This window comes from Crocuta crocuta, unplaced genomic scaffold (assembly GCF_008692635.1).
Source record: "Crocuta crocuta isolate KB4526 unplaced genomic scaffold, BGI_CrCroc_1.0 scaffold77, whole genome shotgun sequence".
Taxonomy (NCBI): Eukaryota; Metazoa; Chordata; class Mammalia; order Carnivora; family Hyaenidae; genus Crocuta; species Crocuta crocuta.
This window is the reverse complement of record NW_027532172.1, coordinates 4,058,939-4,076,874: the sequence shown is the minus strand read 5'-3', so window position 1 is coordinate 4,076,874 and position 17,936 is coordinate 4,058,939. Positions and strand designations below refer to the sequence as shown.

The 17,936-nt window shown below is 49.5% G+C and overlaps 2 protein-coding genes across 5 annotated transcripts in view; one reads left to right on the top strand and one right to left on the bottom strand.

Moving 5' to 3' along the window:
* The window catches only part of LTF (lactotransferrin), a 30,885-nt gene extending 20,143 nt beyond the window's left edge, over nucleotides 1–10,742 (top strand). The window contains exons 13-17 of the mRNA XM_077777093.1: nucleotides 667–808; nucleotides 5,327–5,394; nucleotides 7,655–7,839; nucleotides 9,030–9,219; nucleotides 10,559–10,742. Of these exons, the coding sequence (XP_077633219.1) occupies nucleotides 667–808; nucleotides 5,327–5,394; nucleotides 7,655–7,839; nucleotides 9,030–9,219; nucleotides 10,559–10,593 (620 nt within the window). The 3' untranslated portion in view covers nucleotides 10,594–10,742. The remainder of the gene's footprint in view (nucleotides 1–666; nucleotides 809–5,326; nucleotides 5,395–7,654; nucleotides 7,840–9,029; nucleotides 9,220–10,558) is intronic.
* A 582-nt stretch (nucleotides 10,743–11,324) lies between these two features.
* Nucleotides 11,325–17,501, bottom strand: CCRL2 (C-C motif chemokine receptor like 2). Of its 4 annotated transcripts, none has more exons than XM_077777344.1 (3): nucleotides 17,479–17,501; nucleotides 14,884–15,006; nucleotides 11,325–14,319 (listed from the first exon to the last, which is right to left on the bottom strand). In XM_077777344.1, the coding sequence occupies exons 2-3, from the start codon at nucleotides 14,935–14,937 to the stop codon at nucleotides 13,300–13,302; spliced, it is 1,074 nt and encodes a 357-aa protein (XP_077633470.1). In that variant the 5' UTR covers nucleotides 14,938–15,006; nucleotides 17,479–17,501; the 3' UTR covers nucleotides 11,325–13,299. The 4 variants fall into 4 exon arrangements, with proteins under 4 accessions (XP_077633470.1, XP_077633469.1, XP_077633471.1 ...); XM_077777343.1 differs by lacking the exon at nucleotides 17,479–17,501 and adding an exon at nucleotides 15,118–15,138; XM_077777345.1 differs by lacking the exon at nucleotides 17,479–17,501 and having other exon boundaries at nucleotides 11,325–14,366; nucleotides 14,884–15,138.
* Between the last annotated feature and the right edge of the window lie 435 nt (nucleotides 17,502–17,936).

The following is a 17,936-nucleotide window of genomic DNA, read 5'->3' as shown; positions in this document are numbered from 1 at the left end:
CGGGCTTCCGTGCGGCTCTGGTCCGCACCCCTAGCACTCGCTGTCGTTGCTCTGTCCAACCCCCGTGGCCGCCTCAGGGCCCATGGAGGTCTAGTTCCCGCTTCTGCTTCCCACGTGGAGAATGAGGAGGGGAAGAGAGGAAGAGGCGAAAGGCCGGTGCCAACTGTCTTTTAAGGGTGTTCCCCAGGTGCTGGCACCCAGCACTCCTGCGTGAGTCTCACTGGCGCCTTCCCAGCCACACGGCTCAACGAGGCACGGGGCGGCTGGGAAGGCTGGTCTTTACTCTCAGGGACCGGGAGCCTGGGGCCGCAGGGTTTTTATTTCTGAGGAGAGGGAACATCAGATCCTATGGGGCACCGCCAGGTTCACCAGCTGAGTCCCCAGCTCAAGGCTGTAATGACGGGGCCCTCTCTCTAGTGGTGACAGACCCTCTTCGCCGGCCGCAGTCAGGTTTGCCATCGGTCCTGCAGTGAGAAGCTTCTCTGATTCCCGGCGGGCCCTCGGTGGGTGGTGGCATGGTGGCATGCTGCCGTTGGCGACAGCGAGCGAGCTCTGTCTGCCCTGGGCGATGTGATGAGCCCAGACCCACTTGCGTCGCCTGCTGGGTAAAGGTCTTTTATCTCAACTCCGGTAGGAAGAGCTGACTTCCGTGTTCCTTCTCCGCAGATGAATTCTTCAGTCAGAGCTGTGCCCCCGGGGCCGAACTGAGCTCCAGTCTCTGTGCGCTGTGCGTTGGCGACGAAAAGGGTGAGAACAAGTGTGTGGCCAACAGCACTGAGAGATACTTTGGCTACAATGGGGCTTTCAGGTGAGTGCGGTGGCCGAGCTTCGCCAGGACCGGGACTCGCCCTCGGTCCCTCCCCCCTGGCATCTTGGCAGTGATTTCTAAGGGGCCAGCTGAGGCCTGTCTCAGCAGAGCCAGCGGGCAGCCTGGGGGTCCGCTAATGGGCTGCTCCTCCCCGCCCACAAGCCCCTGCAGACAGTGGAGGCTGGCAGGAGGCTGTCTGGCCTCAGCCCTGCTGGGCCCCTCCCTGTGGTCTGGGGCCAGCGTCGGCCTCATCCTTCGAATCAAATGGGGAGAGTAAGTGGTCTCTTGAGTCCCTTCTACAATTCAGTTTGATGGGGAAGCCTTCTCTTTCTTCCCTGTAGCCACCACCCTCTCCCCTGCTCCCGGCTGTCATCACGTCTCACATTTCACTTTCCTCTTTGATTGCCGCCTTAGAAATGGCAAAGACAAAGCAGTATTGCAGTGTTACTCCCCACTAGGAAAGTGAAAGATAAACCAAAGCATAGGTTTTTCAGTATTCACCAGTGATAACCACTTAGTGAGTCACAGCAACTATCCACAACTCGAAATTGTAATCCCATTCCTGTGGATGCTGGCCGTCACTTTTTGGGCAGGGGGTGGGTAGGTGGCTGGGAGAATCCTCCTCAATCACCAAGAATATATTTCACCTCCAGATGGCGCCATGGATCTGACAGTGGCAGTGGCCAGGCTTGGGACTTGGAGCCTAACAGTTTTTTTATAGTTTATTTATTTATCTTGAGAGACATGGAGAAAGGGCGAGTGGGGGAGGGCCAGAGAGAGAGAGAGAGACAGAGAATCCCAAGCAGAGCAGAATCCCAAGCCGAACCTACCCAATATGGGGCTCTAACTCACGAAACCGCGAGATCATGACCTGAGGCGAAAAACCGGGAGTTGGCCACTTCACCGACCGAGCCACCCAGGTGCCTCTGAGCTTTTCAATACATAAATTCAGTGAGCCTTTTCTCCAGTGACGGGATGCTATAGCAGTAGCTTTTACTGTAGTCTCAGTGGCTCATACAAATATTTTGTGAACGTACCAGAATATCTTTAAGGGGTTGCAAATGGAAGACTTGTGATGTGATTGCGCTCAGAAACATTGAGTAGACACATCTCTGATCCAAACCCAAAGGAATCATGGGTTTTCTCTTTTAAACCTGTGGGAAGGTATTATTTCACTGGAAACTCCTACACCTTGGTATTCCTGTTTATACTGGAAGGAAACGCTTTGTCTTTTGTTCACATTGAGAACTGGGACCCTAAGTCTTGTTACCACTGTATTTCTAACTAACATCCTTATAGTGCCAGTTCTTAATTTTCAATCATCAGCTACTTTCTGCAGACTTTCTATTCTGGAAGAAGAGGTTCTAGACTCTCCTGTGCCTGTTCCACTTACAACCACCCTGCTTGTAGCCTCCAACAAATTTATGTCATGTTCAGTGCTGATGTGACTATGAATATGTGCCAACAGGGGAGGGCAGAGAGAGAGAGAGGAAAACACAGAATCTGAGCTGTCAGCACAGAGCCGGACACGGAGCTCAAGTGCACAAACTGTGAGATCATGACCTGAGCTGAAGTCAGACGCTTAACTGACTGAGCCCCCCAGGCGCCCCTTCACACACATGTTCTTTAGAGTATTGAGTAACTGACAAAGTAGTAAGGGACTATTAGACTAAACTCTAAGGGAGACTAGGAATTCAGAGAGCTAAGCGTCTACTTTGTCCTCAGGACATCATCCTGACATGACAGACATGAACCTCGAGTTTACCTACACCTTTAAGGTAGGAGTGAACCGGAAGTAACTTCCACTCCTAGGGGACATCAAGTTGCTGGATGCAGAGGAAAACAGGGAGGGAGAATGCATACCACCCTCTGAGAAATGGAAACTATGAGCCAGCTCCCGAATGGATTTATAGCTCAGATTTGGATCCCCTAGGATGATCCAGAAATTCTCGACTCACAAATATCTTTAAAAACGATCCCAGGGGCACCTGGTAGCTCAGTCAGTTAAGCGTCCAACCTTGGCTCAGGTCATGATCTCTCAGTTTGCAAGTTCGAGCCCTGCATCAGGCTCTGTGCCGATAGCTCGAAGTCTGGAGCCTGCTTCGGATTCTGCATTTCCCTCTCTTTCTGCCCCTCCCCGACTTGCAGTCTCTCTCTCTCTCTCAAAAATGAATAAATGTAAAAAAAAATTTTAAGTAATTATAATAATATTAAGCAACACGCAGTGGGAAAGCTACCAGAAGCAAAATCCAGCAGAAAAAAACAAGGTAGTATTTGTATAATAAAAGAATGCATAGAACTTCTGAAAAGGGAAAAAAAACCCACAGCAACTGAAACTAGCTATGCAATTGACCAGATTGACAGCATAGACGCAGTCAAAGGAGAATTAAGGAAGATATATGAAAAACTATCCAGAATTTAGTAGAAAAACAGAATATACAGCAAGTTCAAAACATTAAAAGCATTAATCCGTTGTCCTCAAAATCTAGAGCTCTTGTTGAGAAATCAGATATCACTTTGGGTTTCTGATTCTTCGTATATGACACTTCCATCTTGAAAAAACCCTAGTTTTGAATTTTGAACAATTTATTTGTAATTTCCTCATCCTGAGAGAATAATGTTCAGAGGGCTTAGAAAGTGCCCTAGACGCATAGGTGTCTGCCAGGAATGCTTTACGAAGAGTAAAGAAATCAGAGGCCTATAGTTCTTCTCTCTTACATGTATATTTCTCTCTAAATTCACAGAGATTTAACAATGAGTGAAAAATACCTTTTGGGAAAAATGCATTCGGGGTTTTATCCAATGTAACACGCTTCGACAACAAGTTTCTTTAAAAGTTGCTGAGTTTTTAAAAAACATGATTTTTAAAAATCTCCAGTATTCTGAAACTTCACACTGATATTTCCGTATGTAGGTCTCCTTTTCACCCTTTGGGTTTGGGCCCTTGGTGGACCCATTTCATCCGGAAGCTCAAGTTGTTCCGTTCTGGGAAATTTTCCTTCATTATTTTTGATGATTCCTACGCTGTTTTCTCTGGTTTCTCTTCAAATTTGTTTCCCTTTAATTCGTAAATTACAGACTCCTGGATTAGCATCTCATTTCCTTCTTATTTATTTTTTCCTATGTGCTTTTCTTTATCTTCCAGTTTCTGGCATATTTGCTCAGCTTAGCCTTCTAATCGTTCTGTCATTTTTGAGAATTTTTATGATGACGGTTCTTCAACTTTTTTTTTTAATGTTTTATTTATTTCTAGGAGAGAGAGAGAGAGACAGCGTGAGCAGGGGAGGGTCAGAGACAGAGGGAGTCACAGACTGAAACAGGCTCCAGGCTCTGAGCTGGCAGTCAGCACAGAGCCTGACGCGGGGCTCGAACCCACGAACCGCGAGATCATGACCTAAGCGAAAGTCGGACGCTTAACCGACTAAGCCACCCAGGCGCCCCGGTTCTTCAACTTTTTAAGACTCTTTGTATTCTGACCACCCGTTTTTCAGACTTTGCATTCTTGTTTCAGGAATGCTGCCCATTCTCTCATTTCTTTAAGGACATTCATTGTAGTTTTTTAAAACAGTGTTATTCTCTCTCCTGTGTTGTCTCTGTATTTTCTGAGTACTATTACTTTGGTCTCCATTTTTTCCCCTGGTATTTCTTCAACCATCCAGTGGTTTCTGGCCATTTGTCCCTATTTAATAAGGAAATACTGGAGCTGTCACAGGTCTGCCTCAGGTAGCACATCTTGGCGTGTAGGGGCCTCCCCTGTGGGGCAGGTGGTTTGTGTCATTTCACTGTGGGGCATCCGAATATTGGAATCGATGGGTATTTTTCTTGGGTCGACCAGCTTTTCCAGAAAAAGAATCACCCTGTATGCTTCTCCGGAGGCTGAGGAGGGGAAGGGGTTATGATTTAATCTTCCAGAATAGAAATTTTCAATCTGCTTTCTGATTTCAGTGTTGGGCCTCTGCCCTCTGCTGTGCTTGGCTATCTGTCCATAGTGTTGTTCAGGTTCAAGCTCTTGTGAACAAACCTTTGGTCTTCTGTAGGGTGGGGGGAGGGGGAGCGAGCTCCCAGGTGCCTGGGGTGGGAGGGCACCTGGGACTTCTAACTGGTGAGTCTTCCTGGAGTTCTGCCCTGCACATCCATTTTCTTCTGAGCTTCCTGTACTTCTAGCTTATGGTGCGGCTATTCTCTGCTCTGCTGGGGAAACCACTGTTCATTGATTTGCTCTCCACCTTCCAAACATTGTCCTATTATCTTCCCTCCCTCCTGCCCTCCTCTTGCTCATGGTTTACGGTTTACAAAAAAAACTCTCTAATGTAAAAAAAAATCTCACTAATGTTATTTCATTGGGATCTTAGAAGCAGGGAAGGTTCTAAGCTTGAACATCTGTGTTCAAGCTACCGTTTTAAATCATACGTTCCAGGAATATTTGTCTTTGTCTGTCCCGTGTATATTATAAATGTTTATGAAAACCCTAATAGTTTCTCTTCTCTGGCAATGTGTTTATTTTCTGGAACATTTTAGGTGCCTGGCTGAGAGGGCTGGAGACGTCGCCTTTGTGAAAGACTCCACCGTCTTCCAGAACACGAACGGTGAGTGACTACGTCCCAGTATTCAGATGTGCAGTTGGGAAGCTCTTCTCACCTTTTCCAGGCTTTGGATCTAGTTAATTCCAAAATTCTTTACCTCATTACGCACCATGGTATATCTGTGAGTGTCACGTTGATTTTGAAACCAAGTTCCCTCTCTGTCTCTGTCTCTGTCTCTGTCTCTCTCTCTCTCACACACACACACACACACACACACACACACACACACACACACACACACCCCAGCCATGCTCAGTAGCAAATGTCTCTCTGGCTTTGTCTAGTCAACCATGAACCACACCATCTGCCTGTTCCTGCCTATGGACCACTGAATGTGGATGATACTAAAAACAATTTAATACATACAAATACAATTTTCCTTTTTTTAAATGTTTATTTACTTTTGAGAGAGAGAGCGAGCACGAGTGGGGGAAGGGCAGAGAGAGAGGGAGACACAGAATCCGAAGCAGACTCCAGGCTCCGAGCTGTCAACAGCGAGCCCAACGCGGGGCTCGAACTCACAAACTGTGAGATCATGACCTGAGCCGAAGTCAGACACTTAACCAACTGAGCCACCCAGGTGCCCCAATTTTCCCCTTTTAAAAAAGAAAGTAAGGGGCTTCATTTGGACCCATGTGAGCTCTCAGTCTGGAAAACTCCTTGGGAGTCACTGGGGACAAAGTCACAGGCAGATACAGATAATGGAAGATGAATGATAATAATTGCCAACTTTAGCACCCCTACATCTGACTGCCTTCCAAACTGCCGCCTTCTACTGCAGTCCCACTCGGCCCCCACATCCCCCAACAGGCAACTAGCCACTTCACCCCCCGAGAAAGAGCCATCTGGACTTCCTGCCAGCCTCTGCCCTTCAAATATCGGCACTCACAGCTGCTGTCCCCTCCTTCTGTCCCTCCCCATAGCTCTTGGGAGAGGAACTGAGGACAGACGCGTGAATTCAGAATGATCTCAGTATCAAACAGACAAGGCCAAGAGAATGAAGTGTTTTTTAATTTTTTTAGATTTGAGAGAGAGACAGAGAGAGAGAGACAGAGACAGAGAGAGAGCACGCAAGCTGGGGGGAGGGGCAGAGAGAGAAAGGGAGAGAGAGACTCATGAACAGCCTACATACTCAGCACAGAGACTGACACAGGGGCTCCACCCCACGACCCTGGGATCATGACCTGAGCCAAAATCAAGAGTCACTTGCTCAGCTGACGGAGCCACCCAGGCACCCCTTTTTCTGCGGAGAGAGAGCTGAAGGAGAGAAGCAGGGGCCCAAGCAATGAACCTGTATTTGCACACACTCAGATGTGCATACAACTACGTTTGAATTTATGAGCCATCACTGTTAGTGATGTCCAAGGATCACATCGATGTCAGGTGTTTTATTGAAGGATAATTACCCTGCAGTGTGATGGCAGGTTCAGATATACCGTATAGGGATTCAACACTACTGTACATTCCTCAGTGCTCCTTAGGATAGGGGGACTCTTGATCCCTGAGAGTAATGTCAGATTTAATTGCATGTCAATTACTTTGGGATTTCACAACTGTGTTTTACTGGAATTTACTGAGCATATTCGATAAATGTATAGAGGTTCCTCGCCTTATCCTAGTTATAGCAAGGTCATCTGAACACGAAAGGAAGCAGAAAGCAGTTTCTTCTTAAACATGAAACAGGTAATCCTTTTTCTGGAGCTCACCGGAAAATACGGCATGGATGGAAGGGGTTCTTTTTAATTCACACTATGAAAGCCATGCATTCAGTGTGTGATTCAGTGGTCTCCAGCACATTCACGGAGCTGCACGGCCACCCACACGGTCCGATTCTAGAAACTCACACAAGCCCATCACGTGACCCTGTGCCCTTCCCCCGTCTTCCAGAGTTGGCAGCCTTCAGTCTACTTTTGGTCTCTGCAGATTGGCTTGATCTGGGCGTTTCACACAAATGGAATCATGTGGCCCTCTGCAACTGGCTTCTTTCACTTGGCATCATGTTTTCAAGGTCCATCCACGTTGTAGAACATGTCAATGATTCCCTCCCTTTGACTGTTGAATCCTGTTCCCTTGAACGGAAGCAGCGCTAACGTGTGACATATTGGAAATTTGTGTGGGCAAAGCTTCCTTCCCTCTCCCTCGCGTCACTGACACCCTCCTGTGTGCATCTCAAGAGGCCGGTGGGCACGTCCAGCCCACCCAGAGAGGACCTTTGACTAAGCTGGACAGCCGTGGCTCATGCCGCCTCTTTTTCTCTCCCCAGGAGGGAACCCTGATGCATGGGCGAAGGATCTGAAGCCGGAGGACTTTGAGCTGCTGTGCCTCGATGGCACCCGGCAGCCTGTGACGGAGGCTCAGAGGTGCCACCTGGCCAGGGCTCCGAACCATGGCGTGGTGTCTCGGGAAGATAAGGCAGAACACCTGGAGCAGGTGCTGCTCCACCAGCAGGTGCGAATCCCAGAGCCTCCTGCCCTTTCTTAACTGCCCGGGCTCTCGCTGGGCGGGGCGCTCGCAGGGGAAGCTGCCCACCCAAAGCCCTTCTGTCTTGTCCCTTCACCTGACGTGGGTGGGGCCAGTGTTGGCTCATGCTGAGGAGCTGCCCGGAGTCTCTGTGAGAGCAGCAGAGGCATCCACATTTGTAATCTCTAAGAAGACACACCCAGAACGCCTGTAGATTTAAGGGTATCTGTAGCAAGTGGTTCGGAGGAAACTGCAATTTCCTTAAAGTCTGGGATTCTCTTTTATTTTTTTTAAAATATTTTTTAATGTTTATTTGGGAGAGAGAGAGGGAGGGAGAGAGAGGGAGAGGGAGAGAGAGAGAGAGAGAGAGAGAGGGAGAGGGAGAGAGGGAGCAAGTGGGGAGGGACAAGGAGAGAGGGAGACACAGAATCTGAAGCCGGCTCCAGGCTCTGGGCTGTTAGCGCAGAGCCCAGTGTGGGGCTCAAACTCACAAACCATGAGTTCACGACCTGAGCCGAAGTCAAGACGCTTCACCGACTGAGCCACCCCGGTGCCCCTGGGATTCTCTTTTCGAGCTTCTAGTTTTGTATTAAAACGCCACGCATCTAGGTGTGTTTAAAGACAGTGCCCCCAGCATGGTAGTGATAGGTGCGTCACCTTACTGTGGCGTCTCCCCGGAGCCGGTAAGAGGGGTTCTGCCCTCATGCCTGGGCTTGGAGCGGGATCTGCGGCCACGGGAGGCTAAGCGACCCGCCCAAGGCAATGACCTGCTCGGAGGCAGAGATTTCCAATGCAGACGGCTCCTCCAGGAGAGCTGGCCGGCTGGAATGCTGTAGGTGATCTCCGGTGTCCTCAGCCGTCACCTGGCCACCCAGAAGTTCTAAGGGAAAAGGCCACAGATTAACAAGGGGAAGGGGGCAGGAGGTGGATCAGAGGTCGTGAGGGGGTCCCAGGCACTGCCTGGCGGGTCGGCCACCCGGGGCCCGGGCCGCGGGATGGCCTGCTGGCAGGGGGAGGCTCAGTCGAGGCAGCGGAAGGACTCCAGAACTCAGCTCCTTCTGTTCCGCGGGTGAGCCAGGGCTGAGCCGGGATGGAAGGCATGTCCTTGGCCTCTTCCTAATCCACACGTTTTCCTGTTTCCCTCAGTGACTCGCTTACTGTCTGCCCTTTTGATACAGGCTCAGTTTGGGGAAAATGGAGATAAATGCCCGAGAGAGTTCTGCATGTTCCGGTCCAAAGCCAAAAACCTCCTGTTCAATGACAACACCGAGTGCCTGGCCAGACTCCAAGGCAAGAGGTCGTACGAAGAATATTTGGGATCGGCATACGTCACGGCCGCTGGTAACCTGAGACAGTGCTCGAGCTCCCGTAAGTAGGATGCCCGGGAGACACCACCACGCGTGAAGGGCAAGGTTGGGGGGCCGAAGGGCATTCCAGGAGCGAAGATGGGAATAAAAATGTTAAGGCAATGAGATATCTCCCTGCCTTGGGAAGTTATAGTCTCACTGATGCAGTGGAAGACAGGAAAAATAAAGCAGTAGATCATATGCTAAATTTTTATAATCCTGATAGTGCCTGCCGTGCGGTTTTTAGAAACTGAGAATTCATTATATTCGGTAAAATGAAATGTGTGTGTATCTATATGTAGGTATAGGTACATATACCCCCCCACATATATGTATGTGTATATACATATGTATTAAAAAATGACAAATTCTGGTCCCTAGACAATGATCATAAATACCAACTGTCGAGAATACAAATTCTCAGTAAGTATCTTAGCCAGGAAAATATATTGACAAATAAGTCGCTCCTTGCGAAACATTTATGAGACATGGCAGTGTTGTAAGGCTCCAGGCAGCGATTCTAAAATGTCAACGTGCATTGTCTCCCCTATCCAGGGGATGGGGGGGTATCACCTAGAGTCTTATTTCCCAGACCTCATGCAGACAGTCTGGAGGCATCGGGATGGTGGGTGGTCCAGGGATGGTCCCCAGAATCTCTGTATCAGCTGTTCCCAAGCAGGCACAGTTCTCCCCGCGCCCCGGGGACATGTGGCCATGCTTGGAGGTATTCGTGATTCTTACAACTTAGGCGACGCTGCTGGTGTCTGTGGGCAGAAGCCAGGGATGCTACTAAACAAGTCACAGAACAGCCCTCTCAACAAAGAATTCCCCGGCCCCAAATGTCGATAGTGTCCCTGTTCTTTACCACCCGGGGTCTCAGGGGACGGTGACCCGGTGGTCCTTGGGCGGGCTACGGTTTGAGAAAGAGGCCGTCGGGCCGTGCCTGGGAGCAGCGGGCTCAGGACTGCACTGTCACTGTGACTCGCAGAAAGCAGGCCTCCTCGAGAGTTTGTGAGTGACTGAGTGAACCGGGGAGCAGATCTGCATGGAGATGAGGGCGTGGACTGCCCCCTTTCAGACATGAGAGGGCCATCGTGTCTTGTGAACTTGAGTGTGACAGTTGATTCCGTTAGAGACAAATGGGGTGGGGGCTGTGTCCGTCAGGCCAGGGCAGGCCGTCCCCCAGGTCAGCGAGGGCCGGAGCGGCTGGGCCGGCGTGAGGAGGAAGGCAAAGGGGGACATGTGAGCCAAGCTCTGGCCGCAGGCAGGGGAGGGTCTGTGTCTTAGTGCCCTCCTTGCTGGAACTATTGATTAAAAAAGGAAATGAGTTTCTGAATCTTCTGCTTTGGTGTGTCCCACAGCGCTTCTGGAAGCCTGCGCCTTCCTGAGGAGGTAAAGCCACCTGAAGACTCCGGGGCCCCCCTCCCTGCTCTGCCCCAGGCCCGCCCTGCTCTGGGCCCTGCCCGGGGCGCTGGGCTGTTCCCCCTCCGGCCAGTCACCTGCTTTCGCAGCCCCCTGTGTCATTCTAGCAATAAAGGAAATGAGAAAGCGGGTTGGTTTTCATTCCTTAGAAGGCATCCTTCATCTTTTCTAGAATTTTATACTGAAAACGTGTCTGATGGAATACGGGCCCAGCTGTGCTTTTCCTGTGTGTTTCTCAGGTCCAGTGCCTCCTCTTTCCTGCAGTTTTGGGTTCGGGGCCTGCTGGTCTGGAACCAGAGGACAGGCCCAGGAGCTGGGTTCCTTGGGGGCATCTGGGCCTTCACGCGATTGTTGCCATGTGTGTGCAGGTGTGCATGTGTGCGTGTGCTGGTGTGTGTGTGTATGTGACGTGTCCGTGTGTGCATGCACGTGCACGTGTGTGTGCACGTGTGATTGTGTGTGCGCATGTGCCCTTGTGTGTGTATGTGTGCACATGTGTACGTGTGCATGCATGTGTGCGTGTGCGCTTGTGGATGCATGTGTTTCTAGGGCAGGGAGGGAATAGGGAGTAGGATTGGTGAGTATCCCAAAGGTTTTTGATTACTTGGTATTTTCAATAAATTGCATCAGGTACAGTGAATGTACAGATACAGGCGTCATAGGGAAAGGTGAAAACCTTTAAAACTTTTACTTAAATGCCTATTTTTGAGAGAGGGAGAGCATGAGCAGGGGAGGGCGGAGAGAAATGGGGACAGAAGGTCCCGAGCAGGCTCCAGGCTCTGAGCTGATGGCAGTGAGCCCGATGCAAGGCTCGAACCCACACTCCTCGAGATCATGACCTGAGCTGAAACTAAGAGTTGGACGCTCAAATAACTGAGCCACCCAGGTGCCCCTGTTTTGATTTTTAGATTCTACATATGAGTGAGGTCTTTCTCAGTCTGACTTATTTCACTTAGCATAACACTCTCTAGGTCCACCCGTATCTTCGACTTAACTTTGGTAGCACATCAGAAGTACATAAAGTGTCTTGATGTTTCTTGTGATTCCAACATTAGCTTTCAAGTGACTTTACTACAGTGTATGTTTCATATACAAGTGCTGTTTTGCTTTGTAATGTTAGGTTGAGCTTATTAAGAGACAACGGAGGGGCCCCTGGGTGGCTCAGTCGGTTAAGCCTCCGACTTCGGCTCAGGTCATTATCTCACGGTTCGTGGGTTCAAGCCCCGCGTCAGGCTCTGTGCTGACAGCTCAGAGCCTGGAGCCTATTTCAGATTCTGTATCTCCCTCTCTCTCTGACCCTCCCTTGCTCACTCTGTCTCTCTCTCTCTCTCAGAAATAAATTTAAAAAATTAAAAAAAAAAAAAGGAAACATAATGAATTCGGCAGAGAAATTTAATTTTCAAAGCCATTCAGTGTTCTATAAAATAGATAATGACCATCCTTCTTGTTCAGAAAAATTTCTGTCGTGGCCCTGAACTCAATCTGCTACTGCCGAGCCACCACACTGCTGTGTGGTAGGGTGAGTCACGATATGAAATTTTTATTTCTGAAAAAAATCCACAGAATTAAAGACAGTTAAGCCCATGGCAGCAAATGGGCTTCACTGTTGAAACTGCTGGTTTAATGCACATCGTAAATTCCAATATTTCCCACAAAGCGCTGCTAGTGAATAACCATTGACTTTACAAGATTTACAAGATTTACAAATCTTGTAAATTTGGCCACATGAGACTTTTAACTCCCATCAATTATCACACGTATCAGCAGATCACACTTCAGACTGTACTGAATTAGTGTTCTGTCCACTTCCTTCAAAATATTCTTGCCTGGAGTTATTTTGTGCAGACGATTCACGTGGTAAGAAAACCTAGTGAATTCCAAAGAGCAAGTCACTTTTACCTTTTTATCTGTAGCTTCAGCTAGCCAGTTTCTTCAATTGCCTGCAAGAAAATGTGCCCGAACAATTACTTGTATATCAACTGGTTGCTTCTAATTTGGAATGTGGTCTAGTTTTAAGAATACATATTTATTTCGTGTGTTTTCTTGCCCACTGTTTGGCAGTTTGGGAGTGCTGGACAAATAACAGGTTCTAGAGTGAGTGGCATTCAGATTTGGGTCCCAGCCCTGCCACTTTCTAGCTGTGTGAGCCTAGACCAATTTCTGAGCCTTAGTTTCATCCTTAGTGAAATGAGATAAATTCCATCTACACCCACAGACAAGTGTTGAGGCACGAAGGGGCTCGTGTTTGCAAAAAACCTACATAGCACAGCACCTGAGACAAATTCAGTGCTCCCCACTTTTCTTCTCATATCCTATTTTTAAAAATATTTTCACATTTATATTTTATTTATTTTGAGAGAGAGAGAGCGCACATGGGCAGGGCAGTGAGAGAGGGAGAGAGAGAGAATCCCAAGCAGGCTCGGCACTATCAGCGCAGAGCCTGATGGGGGGCTCAAACCCATGAACCATGAGCTCGTGACCTGAGCTGAAATCAAGAGTCTGACACTTAACTGACTGAGCCACCCAGGTGCCCCTTGTCTCATATCCTATTTTGCATACAGGTGTGTAAAACTAAATACACAAAAACAATGCAGCAATACGAAACCCAGTGTTCATCCTGCCATTGACGGAAGCCAGTTTACACTTTGGTGGAACGGTCATATTCTTCCACGGACACATCTTACGCGGGATCCTCGGTGGCCCGAAGTGGCCTGTCACGCCACAGACAGCAAAGATGGCAGAGGTGTCTTCGGAACGTGGTGTCGAGGACCACGTGGAGCAGAGGGTTGACGCAGCAGTGGGTGGCAGCGACAATCCTGGTGATCTGCACGCTTCCATCCAGGTGGTAGCTACTGTTGCAGTCGTGCAGGGAGAAACGTTCTTTGAAGGTAGACAGGAAGAGTGCAATATTGTAGGGTCCCCACATCAGAAGGAAAGCAACCACTACGGCAAACACAAGTTTGTGAGGGTGGTCCTCCCGTCCCCTACACCTCAGTGTTTTTCGCAGTCGAGCGTAACAAAACGTCAAGACGCACAGTGGAATAAGGAAGCCCAGAATGTTCATCTTTAGGGACAGAAAATGCTTCCACTTCACTTCATCAGCTGGCAGGAAGTGAGGTCTGCTGAGGAAGCACTCGTATTTCTGGCTCTCCATCTGAGGTTCATAGAATGCCAGTTCAGGCAAAACGGCCAGTGTGGCCAGGACCCACACCAGGACACTTGAGACGATGTCCCAGTGCACCATCCTGGCGGGGAGGAAGGTTCTCATGTTGAAAAACACCAGGTATCTTTGCACGGTCAGAAGGACGTTGAAAAAAGCCTCACTGTACAGGCCTGTGGAGGAAAATGCGATGAGAATTCTACACATGGGGTTGCCCAGAACCCCACCATGGGACGCGGCGTAGGCCCAGAAAGGCAGGGAGAGCAAGAAACATAGATTCGAAAACGCCACGTTTAGGAAATAGACTTTTTCCGTGTGCCTGAGTCCTTTGTGTTTTGCCAGGATAAGCACAGCCAAGGTGTTGCCCAGGAGACCAGCCAGAATCACGGAGCTGAAGAGCAGAGGGACCACCCGGCTCGAGAGAAGTTTGGCGTCGTACGGAGGGCATGTTTCTATGTCATCGCCATCCAGGTCCCCCTCTATGAAGACGTCGTAGTCCTCCTCCGGGGCTGATGTGTAATTAGTCATCTTCAGCCTGCGCTGGGGACAAGTGAAGGGTTATCTTTCCTTCATACGGCTGGGTGGTCCTGCAGGGGAAAAAACATCGGATTAGTGTCCATGAAGCCATACTTTCCCTCTCCTGGCATTTCGTTGTACCCGGAGGAAGTCTACATCTCAGAAGGCTGACACTAAACATTTCTGCCACACATCCCTGCTTGCGGAGTGTGGCTACTATAAGGCATCCCTTCCTTCAGCCCTGAGGTACTTCTAGGAGGGTACTAACACCACAGGGGAATAAAAGGAAACCTTCTGCATCTTGAGGGCACTTCATTCTCCTGGTGGAAACAAGACTTGCCTCGCTGAGGATACTGTCTAAGAAGCCACCAAGAGGGCCGAGAACTGTGGTTTGGTTTCATTGTAATCGGTCTCGGTCCTAATTTCTATGTGTTCAGAAGGTCTGCTCACCCTGTGAAAGAGCTTCCTGTGACGGGCTGGCTGGCGACTGAGTTCTCCTCTCGAAGGATAGAAACAAAGGTTTGCAAAAGTGAAACCATCCCCAACCATCAACAGGAACGTCACTGGTCAAACATAGAGATGACTTACCACTTGACAGAGTTCCGGGGGTGGGGAGGAGGGCACGGCTTCCTGGCCCACCATCCGAGCTGCTGTGGGAAAGGCCTGAGGGCAGCTGGGAGACCGGCTTTCTTCTGAGCAGACAGTCCTGACCTGTAGGGGCAACAGAAGCCACTTTTAGCCCTTGGTAGGTCTACGTCTACACCACGAGCCCCCGGTCTCGAGGAATAACCCAAATAAAGCAACTCAAAAGCTCTTGCAGACCCCTAGAGTGTTTCTCAAGCCTCTGAGCCAAACCAGGAAGTTGTTTTCTCCTCCCGGTTCCCCCCCCTGCCCCGGACCCCGCCTTTGATTTCCCCGTGGCCTTTAGACAGGCGTCCGGCTGGCTGCCCCAGATAAGGGAACTGGCTTGTCACTGCTGTTCCCCAGCGATACTAGGTGGCGTGATAGGAGGGCTCTTCTGAGCAGGTAACAGCCAGCAGTGGAGGAGAAAGTGTCCTGTGGTAGCTCTGTGTCCAGACCCTGGGGCCTGGCGCTCCCCTGCAGTGGCTCAAAACCACAGGGCATCTAGAACATTCCGGGAGAACCACAGTGAGTGGCATATGCTTGGATTTTCCTTGTCACTGTCGAGAGACATTGAGCTGTGGCTGAGGGGTGGGGTCCCGATAGAGGACCTGGTTGGGACAAAGGAAGCCACGGAGGGCTGTTACTTGAGACAGGGAAGAGGGTTGCTGCCGAGATGCTCAGTACCAGTGAGTGTGGGGCTGCTGTGGGATTTGAGGAAAACCAACAGAGGGGAAAACCCGCAGTTAGGCAAGCCGCGAGGTGATGACCCTGCTCTGAGAAGACACCAGAAATTTCCATGGAAGCCGTGCCAAGTCTGGGCTACAGAGGCGGTGAGGGAACACGCCACCCTCTGACTGAGGCAGGGGTGGGATGAGGTCTGAGGCCAGAGAGAAAGGAAGCTGGGAAGAGTCCAGATTTTGGAGGGTGGGAGGGATTCGTCGGTGGGGGGCTGGATGAGGGTGGCTTGGAAGAAGGAGGAGCGTGAACCAGCTGGAAAGTCTGTACAAACTCCCTCTGAATCAATTCTCTGTACCTGCCCTAACTTGGGGGCCAGACCTACACTGTGGCTTAGCATGCACAGAGTTGGTAAAATGACATCGTGTTAATGGATGTCAGAAACGTGTCTGACATAAGCATTTGACACGGAGCGTGGACCTGCGGAGATGGAAATAGAAATGAGCGCACTATTAAAAGAAAAGGAAAACAAACATCAAAGGGCTCAGACAAACATGTGGTCCAACATTACATTTCACTCAAAGATGATGTTTTTCTGCATGGAGGGGTTTGGTGTCAGTGGGAACCCTGGCTGTGAGCATTTCCCAGCAAGCCTTGCCCCCCACAGGCTTCTGTGAGTGAGCGGGAGTCACCCAACCCGGGAAGCCTTGCCAACTGGGCATAGCTCTGGGACCAGACGTGGACCGTGAGCCTGGAGCTCTACCTCCCACGCATGCCCGGGCTACTTGGAGCCACACCAACCCTACGACCCCAGAACCCTGAGTGAGTAAGGGATGCTGGCTCATGGTGCCTTACTGTCTGATTCTCACTGATCCATCCCGGGTGAGGCAACGAGTAGTCAAGTCAACTCCAAAGCATGAAAAGCCCCGTGGCTATACACACGCACACTATGTGGTTAAATAGAGGAAAATAGCCGCCAGCAGGACCTCAGGGGTGTCACAGAATTGCATGGAATTTGAATTTCCCCGGGAAAAACACTGGAAATTCAGGGTCACCCTAACTTCCTGATATTAGTACAGTCTTCACTTTCAGTATTATTTTATTTTGACTTGATTCCCAACATTCTGCTTATTCACACTCAGGCCAGGGAGTTTTTCCTTTTTTTTTTTTTTAAATTGAGATACAATTGCCATCTACCGCTGTGTAAGTTTAGGGTGCACAGTGTATTGATTTGAACGTTTATATTGCAGAAGGATTGCCATTGCAAGGTCAGCCAGCATCTCAGTTCCTGCCTTGCCACCACCACTTCTTCTAGTAGTGGGAACAATTCGGATCTATTCTGCTGGCAAATTTGATGAGTATTATACAGTTCTCTTGCTTCTAATCACTGTACTGTGTGTTAGACCTCCAAGGCCACGGATTCTAGAAACTTCTAAATTGGTAGGAAGGAAGGCTTTAGAGGTCTGAAGCGGAGGCAAGAGGAGAGTGTTATCACCATTCTAACTAGCTGGAGCCATGAGAGGGTGTCTTCACCATTTGTGAAGCCTCGCCAGGTTCTGTGAGGTTTCCCCAATTTCAGCCTAAGAAAGTAGGAAACTGTAACTATTGTTTCCCTGTACACACAGATCGCTCATTGATTCAATTCACCTTCTCCACAAATATGTATAGAGTGCCTAGCATATGCCCAGCACCGCTCTGGGTGAGCCAGGTGAACATCAATGAACAAACTAGGCAAACGTCCTGAACTTCACAGCACTTACATGCTGCAGACGAAACAGAATAAGTAAGTAAGTTGCAAGGTCGTCAGAGAGACGTTCTGTAGAGAAAAGCAAAGCAGGAAAGAGGGTAGGAAGGGCCACGGGGGTTCAAGAGTTCCCATCTTACACAGGATGGCTCAGAGGAGGCTTGGCGACAGGTGTGCACAGGAGCGGCACATGATGGGGCCCGATGACGAATGCTCATGATCTCATTTTTCCCCCATTACTAAGGGACATTGGAAAGCATGTGATTCAGTGGGTTGCAGTCACACCATCTCCAACAAGCTCTGAATCTCATCCTTGGGATGGAAGGCACCTTCCAAGTGTGTTCCTCCCGGGAACTAAATGGAACTGAAAAATTGAAGCAGGTTTCTTTACTACAGGACTTCTCGGAACTCTTAGTCTGCTAATAAGCATGGTGATCCTCCCCGAGGAAGAGAGGGTTTGCGGTGTTTCCCAAAATGGTTTGACCGTGGAACCCCCTTTTATGTTCGCAAACAGGTACTTAGGGGCCACCGGCTCTGCAGAACACAATTTGAGAAGTGTTGCTTTTGACACACACACACACACACAGTACTGCGTCAA

What these genes read in the sequence shown, in the direction of transcription:
- CCRL2 (XM_077777344.1), bottom strand. Translation starts at nt 14,937, where the DNA reads ATGGTGGGCCAGGAAGCCGTGCCCTCCTCCCCACCCCCGGAACTCTGT. An exon ending in CCCCGGAACTCTGTCAAGTG is followed by an intron (nt 14,320 to 14,883) that starts GTAAGTCATCTC and finishes ACTTGTCCCCAG; the next exon opens with CGCAGGCTGAAGATGACTAA.